Source organism: Montipora foliosa, chromosome 1 (assembly GCF_036669935.1).
Source record: "Montipora foliosa isolate CH-2021 chromosome 1, ASM3666993v2, whole genome shotgun sequence".
Classification (NCBI taxonomy): Eukaryota; Metazoa; Cnidaria; class Anthozoa; order Scleractinia; family Acroporidae; genus Montipora; species Montipora foliosa.
This window is the reverse complement of record NC_090869.1, coordinates 33203360-33223434: the sequence shown is the minus strand read 5'-3', so window position 1 is coordinate 33223434 and position 20075 is coordinate 33203360. Positions and strand designations below refer to the sequence as shown.

The 20075-nt window shown below is 38.7% G+C and overlaps 1 protein-coding gene across 6 annotated transcripts in view; it reads right to left on the bottom strand.

The window, feature by feature from the left end:
* The window catches only part of LOC137997030 (protein CBFA2T3-like), a 33074-nt gene extending 17325 nt beyond the window's left edge, over nucleotides 1-15749 (bottom strand). For 2 of the 6 annotated variants that reach the window (XM_068842742.1, XM_068842733.1), the window contains exon 1: nucleotides 15493-15749. In XM_068842742.1, coding sequence (XP_068698843.1) covers nucleotides 15493-15595 — 103 coding nt within the window. In that variant the 5' untranslated portion in view covers nucleotides 15596-15749. Of the gene's footprint in view, nucleotides 1-384; nucleotides 526-2132; nucleotides 2170-8607; nucleotides 8633-12931; nucleotides 12960-15492 lie in introns of those variants that run through there. The other 4 variants (XM_068842767.1, XM_068842777.1, XM_068842750.1 and 1 more) reach the window with 4 other exon arrangements.
* Nucleotides 15750-20075: the final 4326 nt, after the last annotated feature.

The following is a 20075-nucleotide window of genomic DNA, read 5'->3' as shown; positions in this document are numbered from 1 at the left end:
ATAAAAGCTCATGGCTGTGGCCTAAAAATGTTTAAAAGCACAAGGGGTTCGAAGACATTTCGTTCGATCTTCGAATCCTGGCAAGTCGAACGGTTATTAGCGTTTGGTTTGCGTCCTCGCAGAGCCATAAAAAACCCAGAACGATTTAAGCGATGACCAAGCAATATTCCTTAGAGCTTCTGTTAATCCGGGGTAAAACAAAAGACGACGAAGCGACTCAAATTGGACGCCATCTTAAGAGGGACCACTGCTCAACATTCCGTGAAAACCCAATTTAGCGAGTCGCGAACGCTCCATTTTAGCACAAAAATGACCCCTTCAAAAGAACAGTTCCACTTCCACAGTTCAGCGTTAGTGTATGCGAGCGCGTTAGGATGTAAATACCTGAAGTTACAGCCGGCATCACCAAGTCTTTACAGTGAACGTAGAAGGTCCCAGCAACCTAGTTGAGTAACAACTACCAGTGAAGCAGCAATTAATTAGTGACGTCACCGCTATAGTCACGTGAAGAGCCTGGTGTTCATGAATAAATTCATAAGGCTGACGTCTGAAATTATCCCATATTTTTGGTATTCCGTGTTTCCTTCGCACGTGCCCTACTTTCTATTTAAACCCGGAGACAAAAAGTCCAATATTTATCTTAAAATCTCATTCGTCGATGTTTCCGTGAACAAAATATTTTTCATCGTAAAAATATATCTTAGTATCTTGCTTAATATTTAACAAGCTGTCATCTTACACAAAAGTAATTTCAATTTTCATTTTCTTGTTTGAAAAGCGAAATCAACAAATTGATTTTCGATTCCGCTTGGACGCAGGTTTCATTTTTATTAATTTTCGTTGCGTTACCACATTTATTCGTGCCGCACAGTGGTACGAAATTTGAAACGAGGTGCGAGTATAGAAACTTCTTAGAATTTAATGAAAATTAAATTCACTGAGATTTTCCCAGCCGTTTGAAACGCAGTAAGCAATATCGTACAATAGATAACAATTCTTATCAACTGTCAGGTGGTATAGAGCGACTGCAGACAGCTGTACATACGGGAACTTATATTGGTAACTAGCAGGTGATTTCACCGGCTCTCTCGCATTTTGTTTGCATTTCTAAATATGGCCATCAGCATTTATTGCTAAAGTAGAGACTGGGCCCTAATCAATTCGACCTATGTTTCATTTCTCATAGAAGTCGGACTTCGTTGGAAACCATAAAAAAATAAATGAAAAGATAAAAATTGATTGCCAGCAGTGGATAAGCGGTGAAAAAATCAAAACAATTTCGTGTTATCCGTTTGACTTTTACAGAAATAAAAAGGAATTATATGATAAGCTTTCAGTTGCTAAAATGATAAATAATTAAGTTCAGATTCATTAAAATAGTTCTGTGGCACACGTGCCCCCGTAAGAAATAATAATAATTTCCTACTGAATTAGAATATGCATTTCCCCGAAATGCGATGCCGTCTTGATTTGGAGGTGTGCGCTTGAGTGTTTGAAACAGGCCAATGATCTGAATAAAAAAATTAAGACAGTTTTATTGAAATTGTTGTTTTCATTTTTTTCGTCGCATCTGTGATGTCTCGAAGGAGACTTGAAAACGATGACCGGTAAGACCCTGAATACGATCGAACTCAAAGGCAATTGGTTGGTTTTTGCACGTGCTTAATTATTCCATTGTTCAGTGGTGTAGTTATTGTATCGTGGTACATCTGCTCCTTGGCCACTCACTAAGAGACATTAGAGAAAAGCGAGCTGTTTTCTTCTGTCGAACTTTCAACTAAAAGAAACTTATGTTTTATTTACACTTGCTTTTCTAAGTGGTTCTGATGCGTTGTGGTACTCAACGAGGCCAACTGTTGGCCCGAAATTACTTTCCCAACGAATACGTAAATTTATCGACTTCGTTAAAATCTCCAAAATTTTCAAATAAATTCTCACCGATAAAAATAATTTATTTTTTGCATAGAAGAGCTAGATGTGTAATACCCAAAAATTTTGGCAGAGTATTTTACCTGCTGTTGAAAACTAATTTTAGAAGCAAAAATTATATATATATATATATTCACGAAATAGTAAGCAGGATCTAAAATTAAGATGAAAAAAATTCTCTTTAGAGGCAAATAGATTCATACCGTTGAATTTGTGATGGTGCATTCCGCCGACGAGTTTCATTGATCCTTTGACGAGAAGAAAAAAGAAAATGTGAAAAAAGGTCTTGTATTGAAAGCGTAGGCAACAGTGTCTCGCCAGGCAGCCAGCAGCACGACAAGGCGTAACGCAAAACCGAACGCTTTTCCCGAACCATGCACCTGCTCATACGGGGCCTTTAGGCAGCTGTAGCAGCTGTCGACAAAGTGGACGTCATTTTTAATTAACGAGAACCCGACATTTGACAGAAACGATTCTAGTGAATTTGATATTTACATCTGCCTGTTTGTCATCGCGCTCAACTGAGTGATATTAAAACCTGCAAGAAAAAGATATGAATGTCTCGCATGGATTCGCTTGCCCAGTTCGCTCATGGCGAAATTCGCTCTGCTGGGATATCACGCAAATCGAGCGCGTGATCCCTCGCGAGGCCTACCCTGGCAATGTCGCGAAAGCTTATAGCATTTGTCATGTAAACAGTATTTTTCATCCCAATGTTTGCTTCAGGCACACCTGTATAGTTCCCAAATGAAAAGCGGGGATTTTCGGCGATTTTCGAGGTCGTCTCTTTGGTGACAGAGACCTGGAGCAAATTCTGCAATTTTCCTTTTCTGTCAAAAATAATACCATTAGGGACTATCTTGAGTCCGTGCTGTTAAAAGGCACTAGCAGTGAATGTAAATCATTTTCCTTAAAAATAAGTCATAAAATTTACACAAAAGTGATTGACAGGGTCTAATAAGAACACCTGCTTTATATGCAAAACTTAAATGAAGAGAAACTCATCAGGAATATGAAATAATCTACAGGGTGCCATGTTTTATGAATTAATATCTTTATTTCCCCACGAATGTAACTGTACGACAGTGCCGACGGTGTGAACACTATAGAAAGTCACCATTCAACTTCTATACAAAGCGAACCCTTTGAATTTTTAATTCTTGTTGGGTTTGATTTATACTGGGGTATATTTTAGGCTGGACGCTGAAAGAGAAATGAGGTGCTTCTAATTCAAAAATGCGTAGGCAGGCATCTTAAAGCTGATTACAAAAATGAATATAAAAACTTAATAGCGTCAAAAGTTTTTTGGCGATTGGAGCGATTTCAACGTCGACATTAAGAGGCAGTGGAACTCAAGTGCCTTGAGCTCCGAAATGCCGGAATAGATAGAATTCTTAAACAAATAAAGGCATCTCAGATTCACTCCGACAATTCGGTGCCATAATTAAGCTCGTCAGATATTTTCCCTCATTTATTCAGTTGTTTCCGCAGTTATTTGTCTTGAATAAGGTATATCATAGTATAACTAAAGCCTTTAAACAAGGAAAAAAAAATTGTGTTTTCATTTTCTCACAGTTTTTGGCTCTTTTTACGGTAAAACACATTTGGTTAGAAGTTTTCGTGCCGATCTGTATTAAGTGTCAGTTTCCTAACTACGTCTTTGGCAAAATTTTCCATAAAAGAAAACAACTAACGTCGCTTTTCCCTGGCTCATTAGGTTACCACGGGAAACTGTCAATTAGGCGCGTATTTCCTTTTGAAAATAAAGAAACCTCGAGCTTTTTAAATTGAAGCGTTTAAAAATACCACTTACGAGGCATTTGGCTATCAAAAAAATTGCAGCACAAAACCGTGGTGTCCCAACAGGCCCTCCCGGGGGTTTTGGGAGACAAGGTAACATGGAACAATTTGAACTAGGGAACAGGGAACAAAGGCAAAATATCTTAGGGAACAAGTATCAGGATAAACCATTTTAGGGATCAAAGCCGAGCTGAGAAAAATTTTGAAAGTAATTTCGGGAACAAGGGAAACAAGCAAATTTTTAAAGAGAACCGTGACTAATGCAGCTAAGGATTTTCCGATAATGTTAAACCCTCAATAACTGAAAACGAGCCTTTTTCTTACTTGACGTGCAGAAAATGTCTATTCTTTAATGAAAACGATGGGTAGGAGTCAAAGAATCCCGCATCGAGCCGTATTTTACTGAGAAAAAAACTATGACAATCAATACTGGCGATAAATTTATTCATTTGAAGTCTTATTTTTGAATCTACGACCAAAAGTAAGATCGTGTCGTCGCAGTAGTATGTACTGTATTTTTTTGGCGGGAAACTTTGTACTGTGCATTGGCCGGTAAATAAATAAAACTTGTTCCATTTTTTCCGCTGCCCAAAAAAATCTCTTTTGTCGCTAACTTATTAGCGCTTTCGCAAGTCTAAGGCGGGACGTACGTGTTAAGCCATATATACTTCCCTTGTTCAATGTTCTCGCGGGGAAAAAGATGGCTAAATCACCCTCCTTGTCTTCTCGCGGTCGAAATTACGGGACTAGCGACTTAGCTCAGATCCTCTCTTCGATCGTCCAATATAAGGATTAACAACAGAACAAGAATTGCAAACGTTTCTTTAAGGTAGTGAGCACCATAACGGTACAATGATAAACAAGGTAGTGTTTCTCGTTGATATTCCATTTCCAAGTTTGAGGTTTATGATTTGAAGAACCAAACATTTCAAAGTAATACATGAGTTATCGCATGTACGTATGCAAGATACTTGCTAATGAGTTAGACGAGGTGAGGGAAGCTTGGTATTGTATAGACCAAAGTTTAAAAACAGGTTTCAATAAACAAATTTCAACAAAACGTTTTTAAAGTTTTTTATTGAAATTTGTTTTTTGCAATCTGTTTTTAAAATACTGATATTGACCAATTTGATTTTGTCAGAAGAAACGAAAATACGACAAAAGATCACTCTCGCCGAGTAACACTAAACAAGTGCAAATATAATCGTCATATCGAAACAAAAATACACTCAACTTTCCGATGAAAACATCGTTTGATTGACAATCGAAAAGTGAAATCTATTTCCGATGAAAGGTGATCAACTGACTTGATTTCAAACGGCCCTTTGTAGGCGCTTTGTATAAGTATGTCAGAATAGCTACAGCTCAGCGATTCCTCTTTTTATTAATCTTTATCTCTTTTACGAGCAAAATGAACTTTGTCTCTTCGTAACTACCTTGAGGCGGAATGTTAGACAGGAAGGCATGATTCTCAATTCACTGCTGCCATTTTTTAAGCTGTTTGTTTCCTCCGGCTCCTAAGGGGCAAACATGAATTCTGCGTTGGTCGTGTATCGATCACGACAACCATGCGCTGCACCTGCGCATGGAAGTGGTTTTAGTCAGAACCGCGTGGGCTTTGTTTAAAGGCTTTTTACGCGACCTATTTCAATTTACGACGTCAGAAAATGTCTTGCGGAGCTGTGATGCAGTTTTTAGAAAACGTGCTCTCTTTTTGCGTATTAATATTGTTTGTTACCATCTAAAAACAAGTCTTTTTCAGTTGTGATTGGGTACAGGACAGTGTTCTGTTCTGAACGAATCATTTGAGGAATGTACGAGAGCATTACGGGCAAAGTTTGCTTGATAGACAGTATACGTATTTTAAAGAAATTAGACAAATACTGTTTTGTGCCAAAACACAATGCTGCTTTCAAAAAATGTGACCTCCTGACCAAAATCCATCTCAAATCTCACATCTGCCCATGCGGCCCACTTCAACGAGTGTTGGTTTATCTTTGTTTACCAATTCAAGTTACTAGCAGAATGGCAAGCAGTATCTGCTGAGAAAATTAAACGTCAAACACTGCAGGTGTATCGACTAACAATTCTGCGGTACAGGCATGCACGTGTAACTCCTTATTGTGAAGCAAGGCAGACTTGAGAAGAAGCCGAAAATACATGAGCAAGGCTCATGCTTTGCATCTGTGCTCTCATGAAAACATGTGTGACAATTTCTTAACTTCTCTCCGTCAACAGCTTCCACTTCGAGAGCAACCGGCCCTAAACTCTAAATAAGTTTTTTTTTTCTTTTTTTCATATCAAAACCCCGAATGCTTTTTTTGGTATTTCTTTAAAAAAGAAATGACAACCGAAGGTGCCCTATTGCAAAGTCTCAATATTCCGTATTTATTTTTTTCTCAGTGCGAGAGAGGGCGGAATTCAACAAATCTTGCAATCTGATTGGTTTCGGGAGCGGGCGGAATCCTAGCCTTACTGAGCTGCGTGAGCTTGTGTGATGATTAAATTTCCATTATTTTTTGACACCGTATATGTTTTCATACAGAAGTTAATTTTTGTTAGACGAGAGTTTTGTAAATGAATTCAAATAAAATTATTCCTTTTTGAAACGTTCAGTTTGTGAGTCGCTTCAATACTGCATTCGCTATCAAGCGCGGCGCGAGTCAACAATTTAAAAAGTGATTTCAGAGAGGAAGGGAAAGAGAGAGGAAAAAAATCAATAAGTTTCGGTCGGTATAGGGAAAAACTGTGACCTCGGTCTTGATTAAGCTGCTGCATCATCAAGACCTCGATCCGGCACAGCTGTTTGCTATACGGATCTCTCAGCTGGCAAATAACATATATATAAGAAAACATGTATGATGTCACGCATGCAGTACGCACATTTATGATCCAACTGTATAGCCACTTCGGAAAATACCATAATACTCTTTGTTTGTCCCCCCAAATTTTGCATAAGCTGAGCATTGTTTTTATTTTCTCTTGGGACTATTGTCCTAGAAGAAAATGCAAACAATGCTTATGCAAAATTTTAGGAGGGACAAACAGAGTATTATTGTATTTCTCGAAGTGGCTTATTAGTTATTGTACAGCAAACGCACGAAACGAGTACAAATATTCCACAATATTGTACAGTTAGTTATTTGTACAGTTGGTTATTGTATCAGTAGAAAACCGGTTAGACTAGTTTAGTTGCTGACGTTGTCCCACACGCACAAATCTGTCACACGTTCTAGATTGTTTACAATTCATTTGTTAAAAATTTAGTCCAAAAAGAAGTTGGATAATAAATAGCTTATTGGATGTTTTGGAGTGTACTATGGATAAGTATTTCTACTCGTTGTTTGCATTTTAACTCGCCCTGGCAGGCTCGTCAAAATACAGCACAACTCATAAAAATATTCAGTGATACTACACACCAAAACATCCAATAAGATATCTTTATTATATGACTAGCTCTTTGATTGGCTACCCGAGCATGCAAGATGGAGCTATCTTGCCCGCTCGGGATATCTCGCTTGGTCCAGCAAGATCATTTTTTGGTGTTTTATCCCATATAATGCTTTATTGACCAAGCTTGTTCGGTCAAGACGGCTGGATATTGGGCTCGTTCTTTTTTTTATGGATCGGTTTTCCTCGACCCATAGTGAACTTCCCTATCCATGACAAATCTAAAGCATGCCGGACTATATTTGGAAAAGACAAACGCCAGTCGGTTTTCAGTCGGTTTGAAGCCGGCCGTCTGGGTCCATCTTGGGGTGCGGGGATGGCGCAGTGAGAGCACTCGCCTCCCACCAATGTGGCCTGTGGCCTCAATGTCACCTCCCACCAACGTGGCCCGGGTTCGATTCCCAGACTCGGCGTCATATGTGGGTTGACTTTGTTGGTTCTCTTCTCGGCTCCGAGAGGTTTTTCTCCGGGTACTCCGGTTTTCCCCTCTCCTCAAAAACCAACCTTTGACTTGATTTACGTTGATTGTTAATATCGGTTTATGATGTCCCCAATTAGTGCTCCACTAGAACGACTAGACAAATAAAGTTCCTTTCCTTTCCTTTCCATAAACACGCAAAAAAGAACTTGGCCAATATCCAGCCACCTTGACCTCACGCTTGGTCAATAACCCATGTGTACCACTGAAATGATTTTACCGTAGCATTCCTCCGACTTCCACATAGAGCTGCGGAATTCTCACGTAATCTAAAAACACGTGCAGATGTACTGAAGGCATAAAGAGTTCTTTGTTCTTGAATTAAATGATTCGACTATTAAAGTATCGGGTTTTACGGCTTCAAACTAAGTGGCGTTTGTCTTTTCCAAATATAGTCCGGCATGCTTTAGATTTGTTTCAGTTTTGCATAGGTAAGTTCATTATACGATTACAATAAATAAATTATACAATGCTGAACTTTTCTTTACTCATAATCAAAGTGAAACGAAAAGGCATTCTATTTGCATAAAGAGACAATCTCATTTTCTTTTGCATATACTAATTAGAGACATGTATTTGAATTACGGAATGACTGGAGGCTCGTTGGAATTTTAGATTAGCACTGTTATCCAAGGACCTCCAAGGTTACTTAAACCGTAAAGATACGACTAAAAGCCGATTGGGAGATCCACACGCCTACAGGAGCGCCAACCGACTAACGCCTCGCCTCGGCGGAAACTAAAACCTTTTGACAACATACACACAAGTTCATGTATTATAGTGCAACTCTTTCAGTTTCGTCTATGTCAGTTTTCTCGCGCACTCGAAGAGGAGAAGGGATAGGTCATCGACTTGTTTTCTCTCTAATTCGACAACAATCCGACCCTTAGCGCCCCAGAAATCATCAAAATGATATTTCTTATCTCGTTAGATGTGAGTTGGTTATTTACCTGGTAATCCCCTGAAGTGACCTCTAAGACGAGATAAATCGACAGATATCGACCAGCCCACAGCTTTCAATGATGGCAACGCTCAAGTAATAAATTGAGTGAAAATATTTTGTCTGGATTCAATATTGAAAGTGGTTTCCTTCAATTTCCTTACCGCCTCCGCAACCATTTCGTTTCATCATCAAGACATTTTGCCCGCGGGATTGTTAATGCAACTGAGCACTTAACTTATCAACACCGAACAAGCTGGTCAGACAAGGAGGTAGACAAGAGCGAAGTCAGGCAAGTCAATACAGATCATCTGAAGAGTCAAATTTCAGAACCTTGGCGAAGAAAACTGTCTAACATATCGTAACAATACCTGACAAACTCAGTTTGCTTAATCTGCATCAAATTCGGGCAGACCGACTATGCCATTTAAAAGCCAGTTTGTTCCTTCAAATGGTAGTATGAAGAGTTTAATGACCCATGCCCATGTTTTAATGATGACACATCAAACTATGCTCTCTTTGCATTGTAAAATAGACTTTACGATCTATGACGGCGACGGCGACGAAAATGTCACCTCTACTTTTTCTTTACGGATACGTCTTCCGTTCACACGTATCCTATGAAAATGATCACTGAAAACGGAATTTTCAAAAACGCGCTCCAGAGTGGAACTTCCTGAAAAGGCTGTTTTCGCGTGTACGTGTGGACGGACAAAAACGGAACATTTCGAAAACGCCGGCGTCACACTATCAGTTCCAATCCACTCCGCGCAATATTATTGTTCAAGGTGGCGGACAGGCGCTTCACTCACTTGTCTTCAATTCTTGGGCTTATTTCAAACCTACGTGCCATTTTTCAAGCAAATTTAGCTTTGCTGTTTCTTCAAGCTAACTATTCTTGAAGGCGGCAAAAACGTCATTAGGTTACTTTCACTACCGGTGTAAAGAGGCGAACGAGGCGAAAGATTGAAACGACTTGGTGGTTGCCCGCCAAGACGTCGACGATTTTGGGTTAGACGTGGACGTGCTAGCGCTTGGTGGGACAACTTTCTAGCCCAAATAGTTATCGTAAAAACGAATACTCATGCGTCAAGAATGCGCAGTCGGGTTTCATCGGGTTATTCACAGTATACGTGTGGACGAGCTAAAACGACGGGAAAACGCTACATGTGGACACGAATGTTTTTTGAAAACGGAGAAAACAAGTTGCATTTTCAAACGAATATATATGGATTCGTGTGGAAGGGGCCTAAAGTGATTATTTTAGTTTGTTCACGTCGTACGGTGACAATGTGGTCGAATTATCCTTTTATCAAATTGGGTACAAGCGGTTTCAAGGTAAAAATAGAGATTGAGAGGTTGGCATTTGTAGGCAAAACCTCAAAAGTAGAACAAAAATGTGTGCAACAATATTATCTTCCTCTTTTTATCGATGATATGATTGTTTTGTGCCGTCCGTCTTCGTTTCTCCAAAATATTTTGCACAATGCTGAAGGTGCTGAAGCATTGTGCACAATGCTGAATGGGAAGGAGTTCCTATTTTGTCTGTGATACTTTCTTTACAGTGGAAAATACTCAACAGGCACGTCATTTCAATGTAAACCCGAACGTCCCGTGAAAAAAAGAAACGAATGATAACGTGATTGTAACCCAAACTGACAGAAAGCACCCAGTTACATAGCTATTACAGAGCGTGCAGGAGAAAATTCTTAACCTGCAAAGAGAGGTTCAACCGGTGCAAAGAAGTATCCTAAAAATAAAATAGACCGAGCGGTTTCGGACTAAAAATAGAGAATGAAAGATTTACATTTGTATTAAAGTTCGCCTTGTCGTCAAAACTTCAAATCGAATTCACGTCGTTGTTGTGAAGAGTGACGCAAAAATATTTGTCTAAAAAGAGTACCGCACGTGTAGTACGATTATTTTTCCTCTTTTAACAAGTGATATTGTCGTTTTGTGGCGCTCTTTTTGACCAACGCGTCGTAGATTATAAAGTCGCCAATATCATAGGTTCAAAAGAGGAAAAACAATTGTTCTGCACTTGAGGCACGAATTTTAGCGCATATTTTCGCGGTTCGCTGCATAACAACAACGTGAAATCAATATGAAATCTGAGGTTTTGACGTTAACATGAGCATACAAATGGAAACCTCCTATTCTCTATTTTTACTCTGAAACCGCCAATTTATTTTTAGGATACTTTGCCATCATTGAACGACAATGAAGAACCGCAAAAGACTAACCATAGTGCAAAGTTGTGTTTTGAGGTGACGTTTTCGTCAAATCTTGAAGCCCCTAATGAAACTTAGGGCGCTTTCCTTTTGTCAGAACTCGCCGGCCAGACCCGTCAGTTTGCAAAACGAAATGCAACAATTTGAAGGAACACTTGTGTGATAATCCCTCGCATTCTCATGGGGGAGTATTTATCATCCTCGAAGTGTGTTAATTTGCATGCGTTGTAGAGTTAGTCCTTCCAAATGGCTGGGGCCGGTTGCTCGAAGCCTCGTTAGCGCTAACCATTGGTTAACAGATATCAAAACCTATAGGTTTCCATGGTATTTAACGCTGGTGAGTGCAAACCATGTTTGGAGCAACCCAGGCCTGGTCCATCTGGCCAGTCAGTTCTGTCAAATGTAAAGCCTAAATTCTGGAGTCCCGTTTATCCGGACTTAACAAATCCTTTTTAAGAGTCCCAAACAGAGTTTTTCTCTCCATTCAGGGTGTCTTCATTGAAGAAACCCTAACCCTAACTTCCTTTGAATACATTTAAGATTCTGTCCGTTTTAGAGATTTGACTCCATTGACTCTGTTGACTCCCTAAAGAGTATGTTCTTAGCGGCATATTCTTAAGAGTTTGATTGATCTCAGCCGCGAAGTTCTTGTTGTAAAAAAATATCTTTGTAAATGGAGAGTGTATAAGTGCCATTCTCATCGATTTAAAGAACAGGGAAACACTTTTATGTCGCACCTCTTTGAATGATTTCAACTTCATCTCATACACAGCTGTTTCGGGAAAGGTTGTCCAAAAGAAGCGTAAGAGCGTTTGCGACAATGCCGAAAGATAGTATGGAAGATATTCAATAAAACAAATTCAACTTATAGGGAACGCCCAGAATCGAAGATGCCACGACCGTCCAGTGAAAACCTACGGTGGCGAGCTATTTGAATGAAAGAGTTCTTAGGATATAGCGCTGATTAAGTGGCAGTAGGCACAGGCTACCAAAACACGTCCAAAAACGAAAGGGTTCATTAGCAAAAACGATGGCTCTGCACGCGCGCCACGGTTTTTGGTACATTTCTCCGACTTCTGCGCCACCATGACATAAATCAAGTAAGGTTAAAATCGTCAGAATCATGCTTTCTCGGTGAATCCTAACCCTTTGTTACTAATTCATGGCCTGGATCATTTGACTGAATTTTGAAACTCGCTCATCTCACAATGTCAGTAACATAGGGTGAGCATGTAATTTCTAGGTGACGTTCCGTCATGTTTTCGTTGACTCAAACTGACAGTTTACCATAATGCCTTTCAGCATTGTCGCGTACGCTTGTATGCTTCTTTTGAACAGCCTTTCTCGAAACAGCTGTGAATAAGTGCACACCCGTGGACGACAGTAACCCGCTTACGTACACGCATCACGTGTTTGCGCAACGAGAAGTCCACGTAAAAATGAGCCGTTACCTTATTCACCGTGTAAGCAACAGTTAGTTATATAGACCATTCGATTCAGGGAGACTATTGCTAATTTGTTCTTGTCTTAACATTCTTGCAATGTACGATATTTTCAAGGCAGAAATTCCCGTTAAACTCATTCGAGGAGCGCGCTTTCAGGCGGCTTCATAGTACTGAGACTGAGTAAGCCATAAAGTGCGAGAGAGACTTAACTTAAAATGGATACAAGAGAAACTGCGGCTGGGTCACTGGGGAAGTGAAACAGAAATGGGTTTATCAACTGGGTTGATATGGTAAAATTGACCACCGTAAAGACATTTGAAAGCTGACGTTTGGAACTTTAGCGGCTTCGTCGCTCTGAGCAATTCCTGTCAAGAAACGTTTTATTGATCAGCATCATACTGAATAATGTTTGTTCAATTTGCTCAACTGGCTATAAGTTGTAAACTTGCATTCTGTGCTTATGTTTTATATGTCATTTTCTGAAATTAATTTCTGAAAATTTCAAAATGAAAGGTAAGCACTAAGGTTCAAAATTAAGGGTTTAAGTTATCCTAAATGTGGTGGTGTGGTATAAAAAAGCTTTTTTTTTTTACTTTTGAGGGAGCAATTTTTCAAATGACATGATGTTTTAAGTTGAATAGAATCAATAAAATCATACTCATCAACCACATCTGCTTTTGCGGAGGCGTTTTCTTCGCTGAAAGTGGCCATTCATTGTAGTTTGCCTGCAGAATTGATATGACACTAAACAGCCGATTAAAAAATATTGCCGCTTTTTAGTGAAATCGACTAACTGATAACGTTACTAAGTGACGCATCACAAAGCCCGTTAACCGAACCACACATGTGGGATACGTATGGAAGAAAGTACATGAGTCAAACACACCATTTAATTATCAAATATTTCCGAGGCCTTCGTGTAGTTATGGTTACCGATAGAAGCTGGCTTAGTTGCAAATTAAACTATGACAGAGTCGGCTTCGAATGAAGATTTCCTAGCGTGTCTAACAAAGCGTGCAAGCGTTTGTTATAAAGAAGCACGCATTCGAGGACAAAGCGGTCATTCAAATATCTGACGATCTAGTACTCTTAAGTTTTGAAAAAGATGTCATAAAATTTTTCTCTACATGGCCAAAAAAGGGCCATTTTTTATGACGTCTGATAACTGTCAACTCTTTTTTTTTTGTCAGTCTCAGGGTGCCTTCGATTGACCGTATTCCGGGAATAGGAATACATAGAATAGGAGTTAGAAATCCTTCGTTTTTACGGGGATTCACATTAAAATTGTCAAAAACCTTCTAAAATGCTATTTTGAACATATTTTTATTGTTCTTGTTGCTATAAAACGCCAAAACATACCGTTTTAAATCGTCACTCCACGTATTCTTATTTCGGAATAGGGTCAATCGAAAGCATCCTCAGACTCTTAATTTTTTCCTTGCTTGGAAAACACTCTTCATGTGTCATTTCAATACTGCCGCATATTTACAATAAGTCGCGTTTGCTCTGGAAACCCTTTCATACAATTAACCACCTTGCCTATAACAAACTATGCTAAAATCACAGTTATCATGAATAATTATCTCAGTGCAAACGTCAATAAAAGCGGGATAAACATGATTTAAGAAACCGACCAAAAACCATATTGTCAGCTTCTGTGCGCCCCGGAACATTCTAATCTGCGTCCCCATAACAACTCTGATTGACAGCTTTTAGAACGTTTCCCTAAGTTCGCGCCTCAAGAACGGAAATAGTCAAGTCAGACGACCCCAAGTTTATTCAGGCCACCATGTCTTATGTGCTCAGCTGCCTTAAACTGCTTTCGCTTTCGTATTCATTAACCGTCACATGACGTTTTCGACTGAATCAGCCCGCATAAATGTATTGTCAGGAGCCTTCTATGAACAAAAGGCATGCTGTTTTCGTGTTTTTAAAGGTCGTAGCTATATACACCTCAAAAAGACAGAGAGATCAACGAGTCGCCCGGATACCAGATTTTTTCGTGAATAATCGGTTTCGAGGAAACCGGTTTTTAATCGCCGCGAAAGTTACGACATCTCCTGATGACAATGTGATTGAATGATTGAGTGATTGAAATTACGAACGACCAAACGGAAAATAAAATAAGCCATAATTGTAGAAAATACAACAGTTTTGGAAAACGTGATGTCGTCCAAATCACCAGTTAGTAAAAAATCAGCTCTTTACAATTTACGTTCATCGTACACGATTCAGAAGTTTTACGAAATGCAAACTGGTTCAAACTCAAGTTGATTCTTTAGTCTTGACGAATTTTTTTCCAAATTTTATAATTTTATTTAATTTTTCAAACTTCTTTGTGAACTTCTTATTTAACTGCACTAAAAGACCCCAAATTAAAAATTTAAGCTCCACCGTTTACAAAGATGGTTATTAGACGCGAGCATTACAAAATCGATCAACTGGAAAAAATGGCGGGAAAGTTCTATTGATGATACACATTTATCAGAGAACCGTGGAGACATTAAAAATTTAAAGGATTTTTAGTAACGTGAATTAACTTCAATATTTCGGTGCAAAAAGTGTCTAACATCTAACGAGTAGTATCATTTATTTATGAATTTTTGGAACCGTTTTCGTCATGTAAAGGAGGATAGGATCAGAGTAAGTTATTGATCAGTTCGCTCCAACCATAAAAACGGCGAAAGATCACCCTCGCAATATATTAGTTAACTTGCCCATAAAATTTTCAAACAAAAACCAGAAGTAGAATTTAAAACTCAAATTGACCACCTTTCTCAAGGATGGGATAAGAGTTCTATCATGGTTTTCCTCTGAATCTTAATTTTCAATGCTATTTCGTTCCAGTAGCTTTTATAGCTTGATTTTGGTTGCGTTTTTAAACGAAGAAACATTTTTGTTCTCCGGCCCTAAATGAAAATGACTCCAATTGAAATACGACTGTAGCGCCTTGAGCAAAAAGTAGGTAATTGTCTTCATCGAGGCATCAAAATAATGCGAACAATTTTTAAGGTTACATTCATGGAAAAACTTGCACAATTCACCAAACAACTGAAGTACTTTAAACGGTATACAAATGAAACAATAATTTCATCTAAGAATATTTGAATTGTGAAATCTCTAGGTCATAAAAACAAGTTTGAGTGGGAAAATCCGTGCCGCGCTCGCTCGCCGTAAAGAAGAATTAAAATTCTACATGGATAAAATTTAAGTACTTACAAGATCTTCTGGGCTTAGGATACAGCTTCGAAATATCGCTTTCCAACATGTTAGGGTGTTTTCGAACTTGTACGAGATGAAATCTGTGTCGAAACGAGAACATTCGTCGCTTATGCTTTCGCTGTATCACTCATGTTCTGTGTTGCAGCGAGGGTATAACCCACAGACAAGATGTTTGTGGTCGAAGCGAGAGCAACAACCTTGGTCACAGCACAGCGCAGGTGTTCAGGCAAATAAATGTATTCACATCTCACAACAACGCATATTTTTGTTTACATCTAAGCACACAGGATGACTCGCATTTTACTAAAACTTGGCAGGAATTGTTAAATATCAAAACGCCATTTGTCTGTTCATTGGCGATATTCAATGGTCATGTGACTATCGACAGGTGCGTTGCGCGGGAAAGAAGAATTATTTCAATTACAACAATAAAATAAATTCCCAACGAAAAGCCGCGTTTTAAACTATTGTGACAGGTCCAACGAAAATGAAAGTCAGAATTCAGAGTATTCGTTAAATTTCTTTTAGAAACGGTCACTGAACTGGCAACAATATTTTTATAACTTAAATTTAGCGAAAGGTCGAAGTTAAAACGGTACTGGCACATACTTTTCCGTGCTTGTGAGTTTCAATATCAGTCAATATGCCGAGGTATAATTGATGAAGTAAGCAGACAGGTGCTATGCTTATCTTCACCTGACGGTGGCAAAAAAATCTAGTCCTGTCGTGAAATGAAAAATTGCGCAGGTGCCTTGCTCGAGTGAAACCACGAATAAAAATTCAACCAAAAATATTCAACAAATGTCGTTCAAGACTGAAACCTTTCCTAGTGCTTCCTGTGTTTCATTTGCTCACCGGTCACTCAAGCGGCGAGGAGAGTAAACTGGTTCGAACGCGTATGTCGCGTATGTCGCGTATGTCGAACGCGTATGTCGACAACAATTTACTCTTCCGATGATTTATTTCGAGCTTAAGTTGGCTGACGTCCTTGTAATTGCTCTTTTCTGACCACAGTGGGAAACCAAAAGTCAATTTCCTCTCCGACACTTCACTCGACATTTTCCTCGCGTTCGCTCACTGCAATTGCTTCAAGTGCAACTTTTAAAAAAGAATTAAACATGTACGTTTTTAAAAGGCTTTCAAGGCGTTTTGCGTCTAGATATAAAAAAAGACACCCTAGACAAGTATTCAAATATGCTGAAATGTCTTATGCAATTAAATTAGAGCTCGCGGAAACAAAAACAACACAGTGTGCAGTAATCTTAAGCGCAAATTTCAATAACTCAAAATATAATTACTATTCACTCGAGGAAAATCGCCTTCTAAGAATCCTGAACGGATTAATTTGTCATACCAAATTAATTTTTATTTCTTCGTGCAAAAACTGTTAAGGTCTTTCAAGGGCTAGTTGCTTTTTTTTTTCTTTTTGCCCAGAAGTATCTTAAAAATAAACGCATTCAGTTAAAAATTGAGATAAGACAGTAGACAAAACCGATGAATGGGATTATGATATTTTTTGGAGCAAACATGCTAAGTTTTAAATGTAAATTTGAAAAACTTGATTGCAAAACCCAAAACACAAGAATTTAATATATTCAAGCAAGTCTTTTCGACGACAAATTAACTTTTTAAATTCCTTCTCAAGCATTTATATTGAAAACAGAAGAATTAGCATTAAAAGCACGAGTTACAAATCTGTGTAAAGAGATTAAAGTAGAAACTGCTTCTTTTTGCTTTCTTCCAAAAATGTATAAATGAAATTGTTAGGACCAATGCGGAAGTATTTAATCCTTAATTCTGTTATCCGCGTGTGATTAAAATTGGCAAAACAAAAGGTCACACAAGGCATAGACAATTAAATACGACAACCTATGAATCTTAAAGCGTTTGGTCGTCATTGATTTTATTTAAAGCAAAATCTTTGCAGTGAACAAATGGAATGACAGATTTAAGGACTTGCGTAGGTACTTTTTCGGAAATCAACAGCACACGTGTTAACAAAGAAATAGCTTCGTCTGATCCTTTTTATTATTTTTTTTTTTCAAATTGTCTCATGCATGCAGAACATCTTATAATTATTTCACTTCAAAGTACTTCCTGTTTTTAACACAAAGGTATATTCCTCACAAAGTTCAAGAATGCGTTTCTACGATAAAGATCCATGCACTTGGTTATTAATTTTTTTCCCAGTTTCTGGATCCGTATTTAAAGAATACACTTGAATGAACCCGAAACAGAAAGTAGAAGCCCAAAACAGTCCAGTAAGCTCTTGATAACCTGCACGGCGCTCAATGGCATTAAAGCATAGTTAAAGGAGTTTTGTCAAACAGTTTCAATCTCTTTAACATCACAATAACCGTTGAAAACTGTAGAACAACGAAAACGAAATACAGTAAAGCCAACAAAATGACTCGATGGGTAGTAAAGGACAAGAATGGAATGGGTTTTATTATGAAAGAAATTTTGAAGACAAAACCGGTGGATCGATAGATCGATAGGTTGCAAGATTAAAAAATCCGCATTGTTGTTCAATTTGCTTCAGTTTCATGCAACGATGATTTTATTTATCGATAAAGTGTCAAAGATTTAAAGGCATTGCATAAAGTAATTTTCTATTTTAGCGGAATACTCGGTGTCATTTAAAGCTATCCGTAAAGACTAGGCTCTAAGGCTGAGCTTATCACCAGCAAACCGAACCAAGAGCGAATGGAGGCAAGTGTTCCTGCGAGGCTATTGCTTCTCTTACAGCTATGATTTTTTTTCGCTTAGTTGCAAAATGGAGGGCCTTAATTTATACATAGTCTTCGGATTTTTTGAAATCATAAACTGAGTTTCGGTAAAAATTTCATCAAGAATCCCTAATTAGAAGTGAATCTTCCCCGCGGAAATTTTGCGGTGAGTTGACAGATCTATTTTTGGAAAGACATTTTGCTCAATGAGAGACATAAGAAGGGATGTTTTTCAAATCAAAGGACTTAATATTTTGCACTGAGACCATCTCGTCACCAGAGCTCTCAATTTGCGCACATAAGCCCCGGCTACACGTTCAAACATTGTTATAAAACATTTGTTGGATTAACAATGTTAGAACGTGTAGCACGCATGTTTGATGAGGTTTGTTCAACATTTCTTTGTTGGAAGAATGTTTTGATTTCGATCAAGCATTTTCTCCAACATACAGCAAATATTGAAGCGTGTAGCCGCCCTTTTAACAATGCTGTATTACAAAGACCAATCAGAGTCATTGTAGAACTGAAGATAAAAAAGGAATATTTTTTCCTTCGCCAAATTTGTAGTGCCTGACTTAGTTAAAGGAAATATTCGAGTATTTGAGGGGTTCATTACATTTTGACGTCTTTATGAGGCCAGGAAGATCCGTATTGATCACTCGATGGAAATCCGCCATTTTGGACGCTAAGCGTGACGTCATTGCGCACACTTAGTTGCACGCGGGAAACTTGAAAAATGGTTCAGTGCGCTATTGTGGGCTGTTCTAAAAGAACTCTCAGACACCAAAAGAGTTCATCGTTTCCCTGTTTAAAATGAAGTCCTTCTCAAAGAATGGATCATCCGAATTTAGCAGTTGAAGGAAAAACTTGCAAAATATCCAGCACTGTCGCATATGTTCGGATCATTTCGAACCCTCCTGTTTTGAAGCCAGCTTGGCCACAGCGGTCGATTCGACAGTTGAATGTAATTGATGAAATTTTAACTTTGTGACTCCATCGATTTCATTTATACCCAGTGAGTGAGCTATGTTTTTCTTTTATTCGGGAGATTTCAGTGGCAAACCCGGAGCCGGAGAAGTGAACCGAAAAGTTGCTTTTGCATGCAACTGGGAAACGTCATTTCGTAAATGGCATTCGCGCTTCAAGCTGGGTTTTATAAACTCCGCAACGATCACAAAGATGTTTAATTTAACTTTGAAAATGCGCAAAACTACGAACGGAATTATGTACGGTGTTTGCTTCATACATGTTGTTCATTTCTCGTCGCAGCCCTCACAATCCACGTGCTTGACTTAGACCCACGATGGCAGTTTGCAGCACTTCTCTTTGCAAACACACGGTCAAAATGCTGCGTTACACAACGAATAGCTTGATCTGCCGGCACATTTAAGTTTAATAGATATATGTAGATCTGTTCGTTAAGCGCTATGAGCATCACTAGATGTCTGTGAGCTAAAGTTTGTATAATTGAATCGAAATGACAGACAAAACAATACCAGCCAACAGAATCTCGTGGTAATCAACTTGTTTTTATTGTCTCTTAAATACAATCAATTCACCTGAGATTTTGTTCATAGCTTCCTCTATCTCGCGGCAGCAGATGCATTCCTTTTCTTGCTGTCCCGGCCTCCCAGTTCACGCAAAAATCACAGCTGTACGAAGTGGTAGTCCCCTTCTTCCTCTTCCTCGGATCCTGAACTTTATCGCATTTGTTCGAAGGAATATGGTTCAAGTTCTAACTTAAATTTACGCGTATTAACGATAGCCTACAAGCAGGCTCTTCCGTTGAAAATGGCGCGCGCTCAAAACATCCTCTTCCGTTGAAAATGCCGCGCGGTCGAAATATAAGGG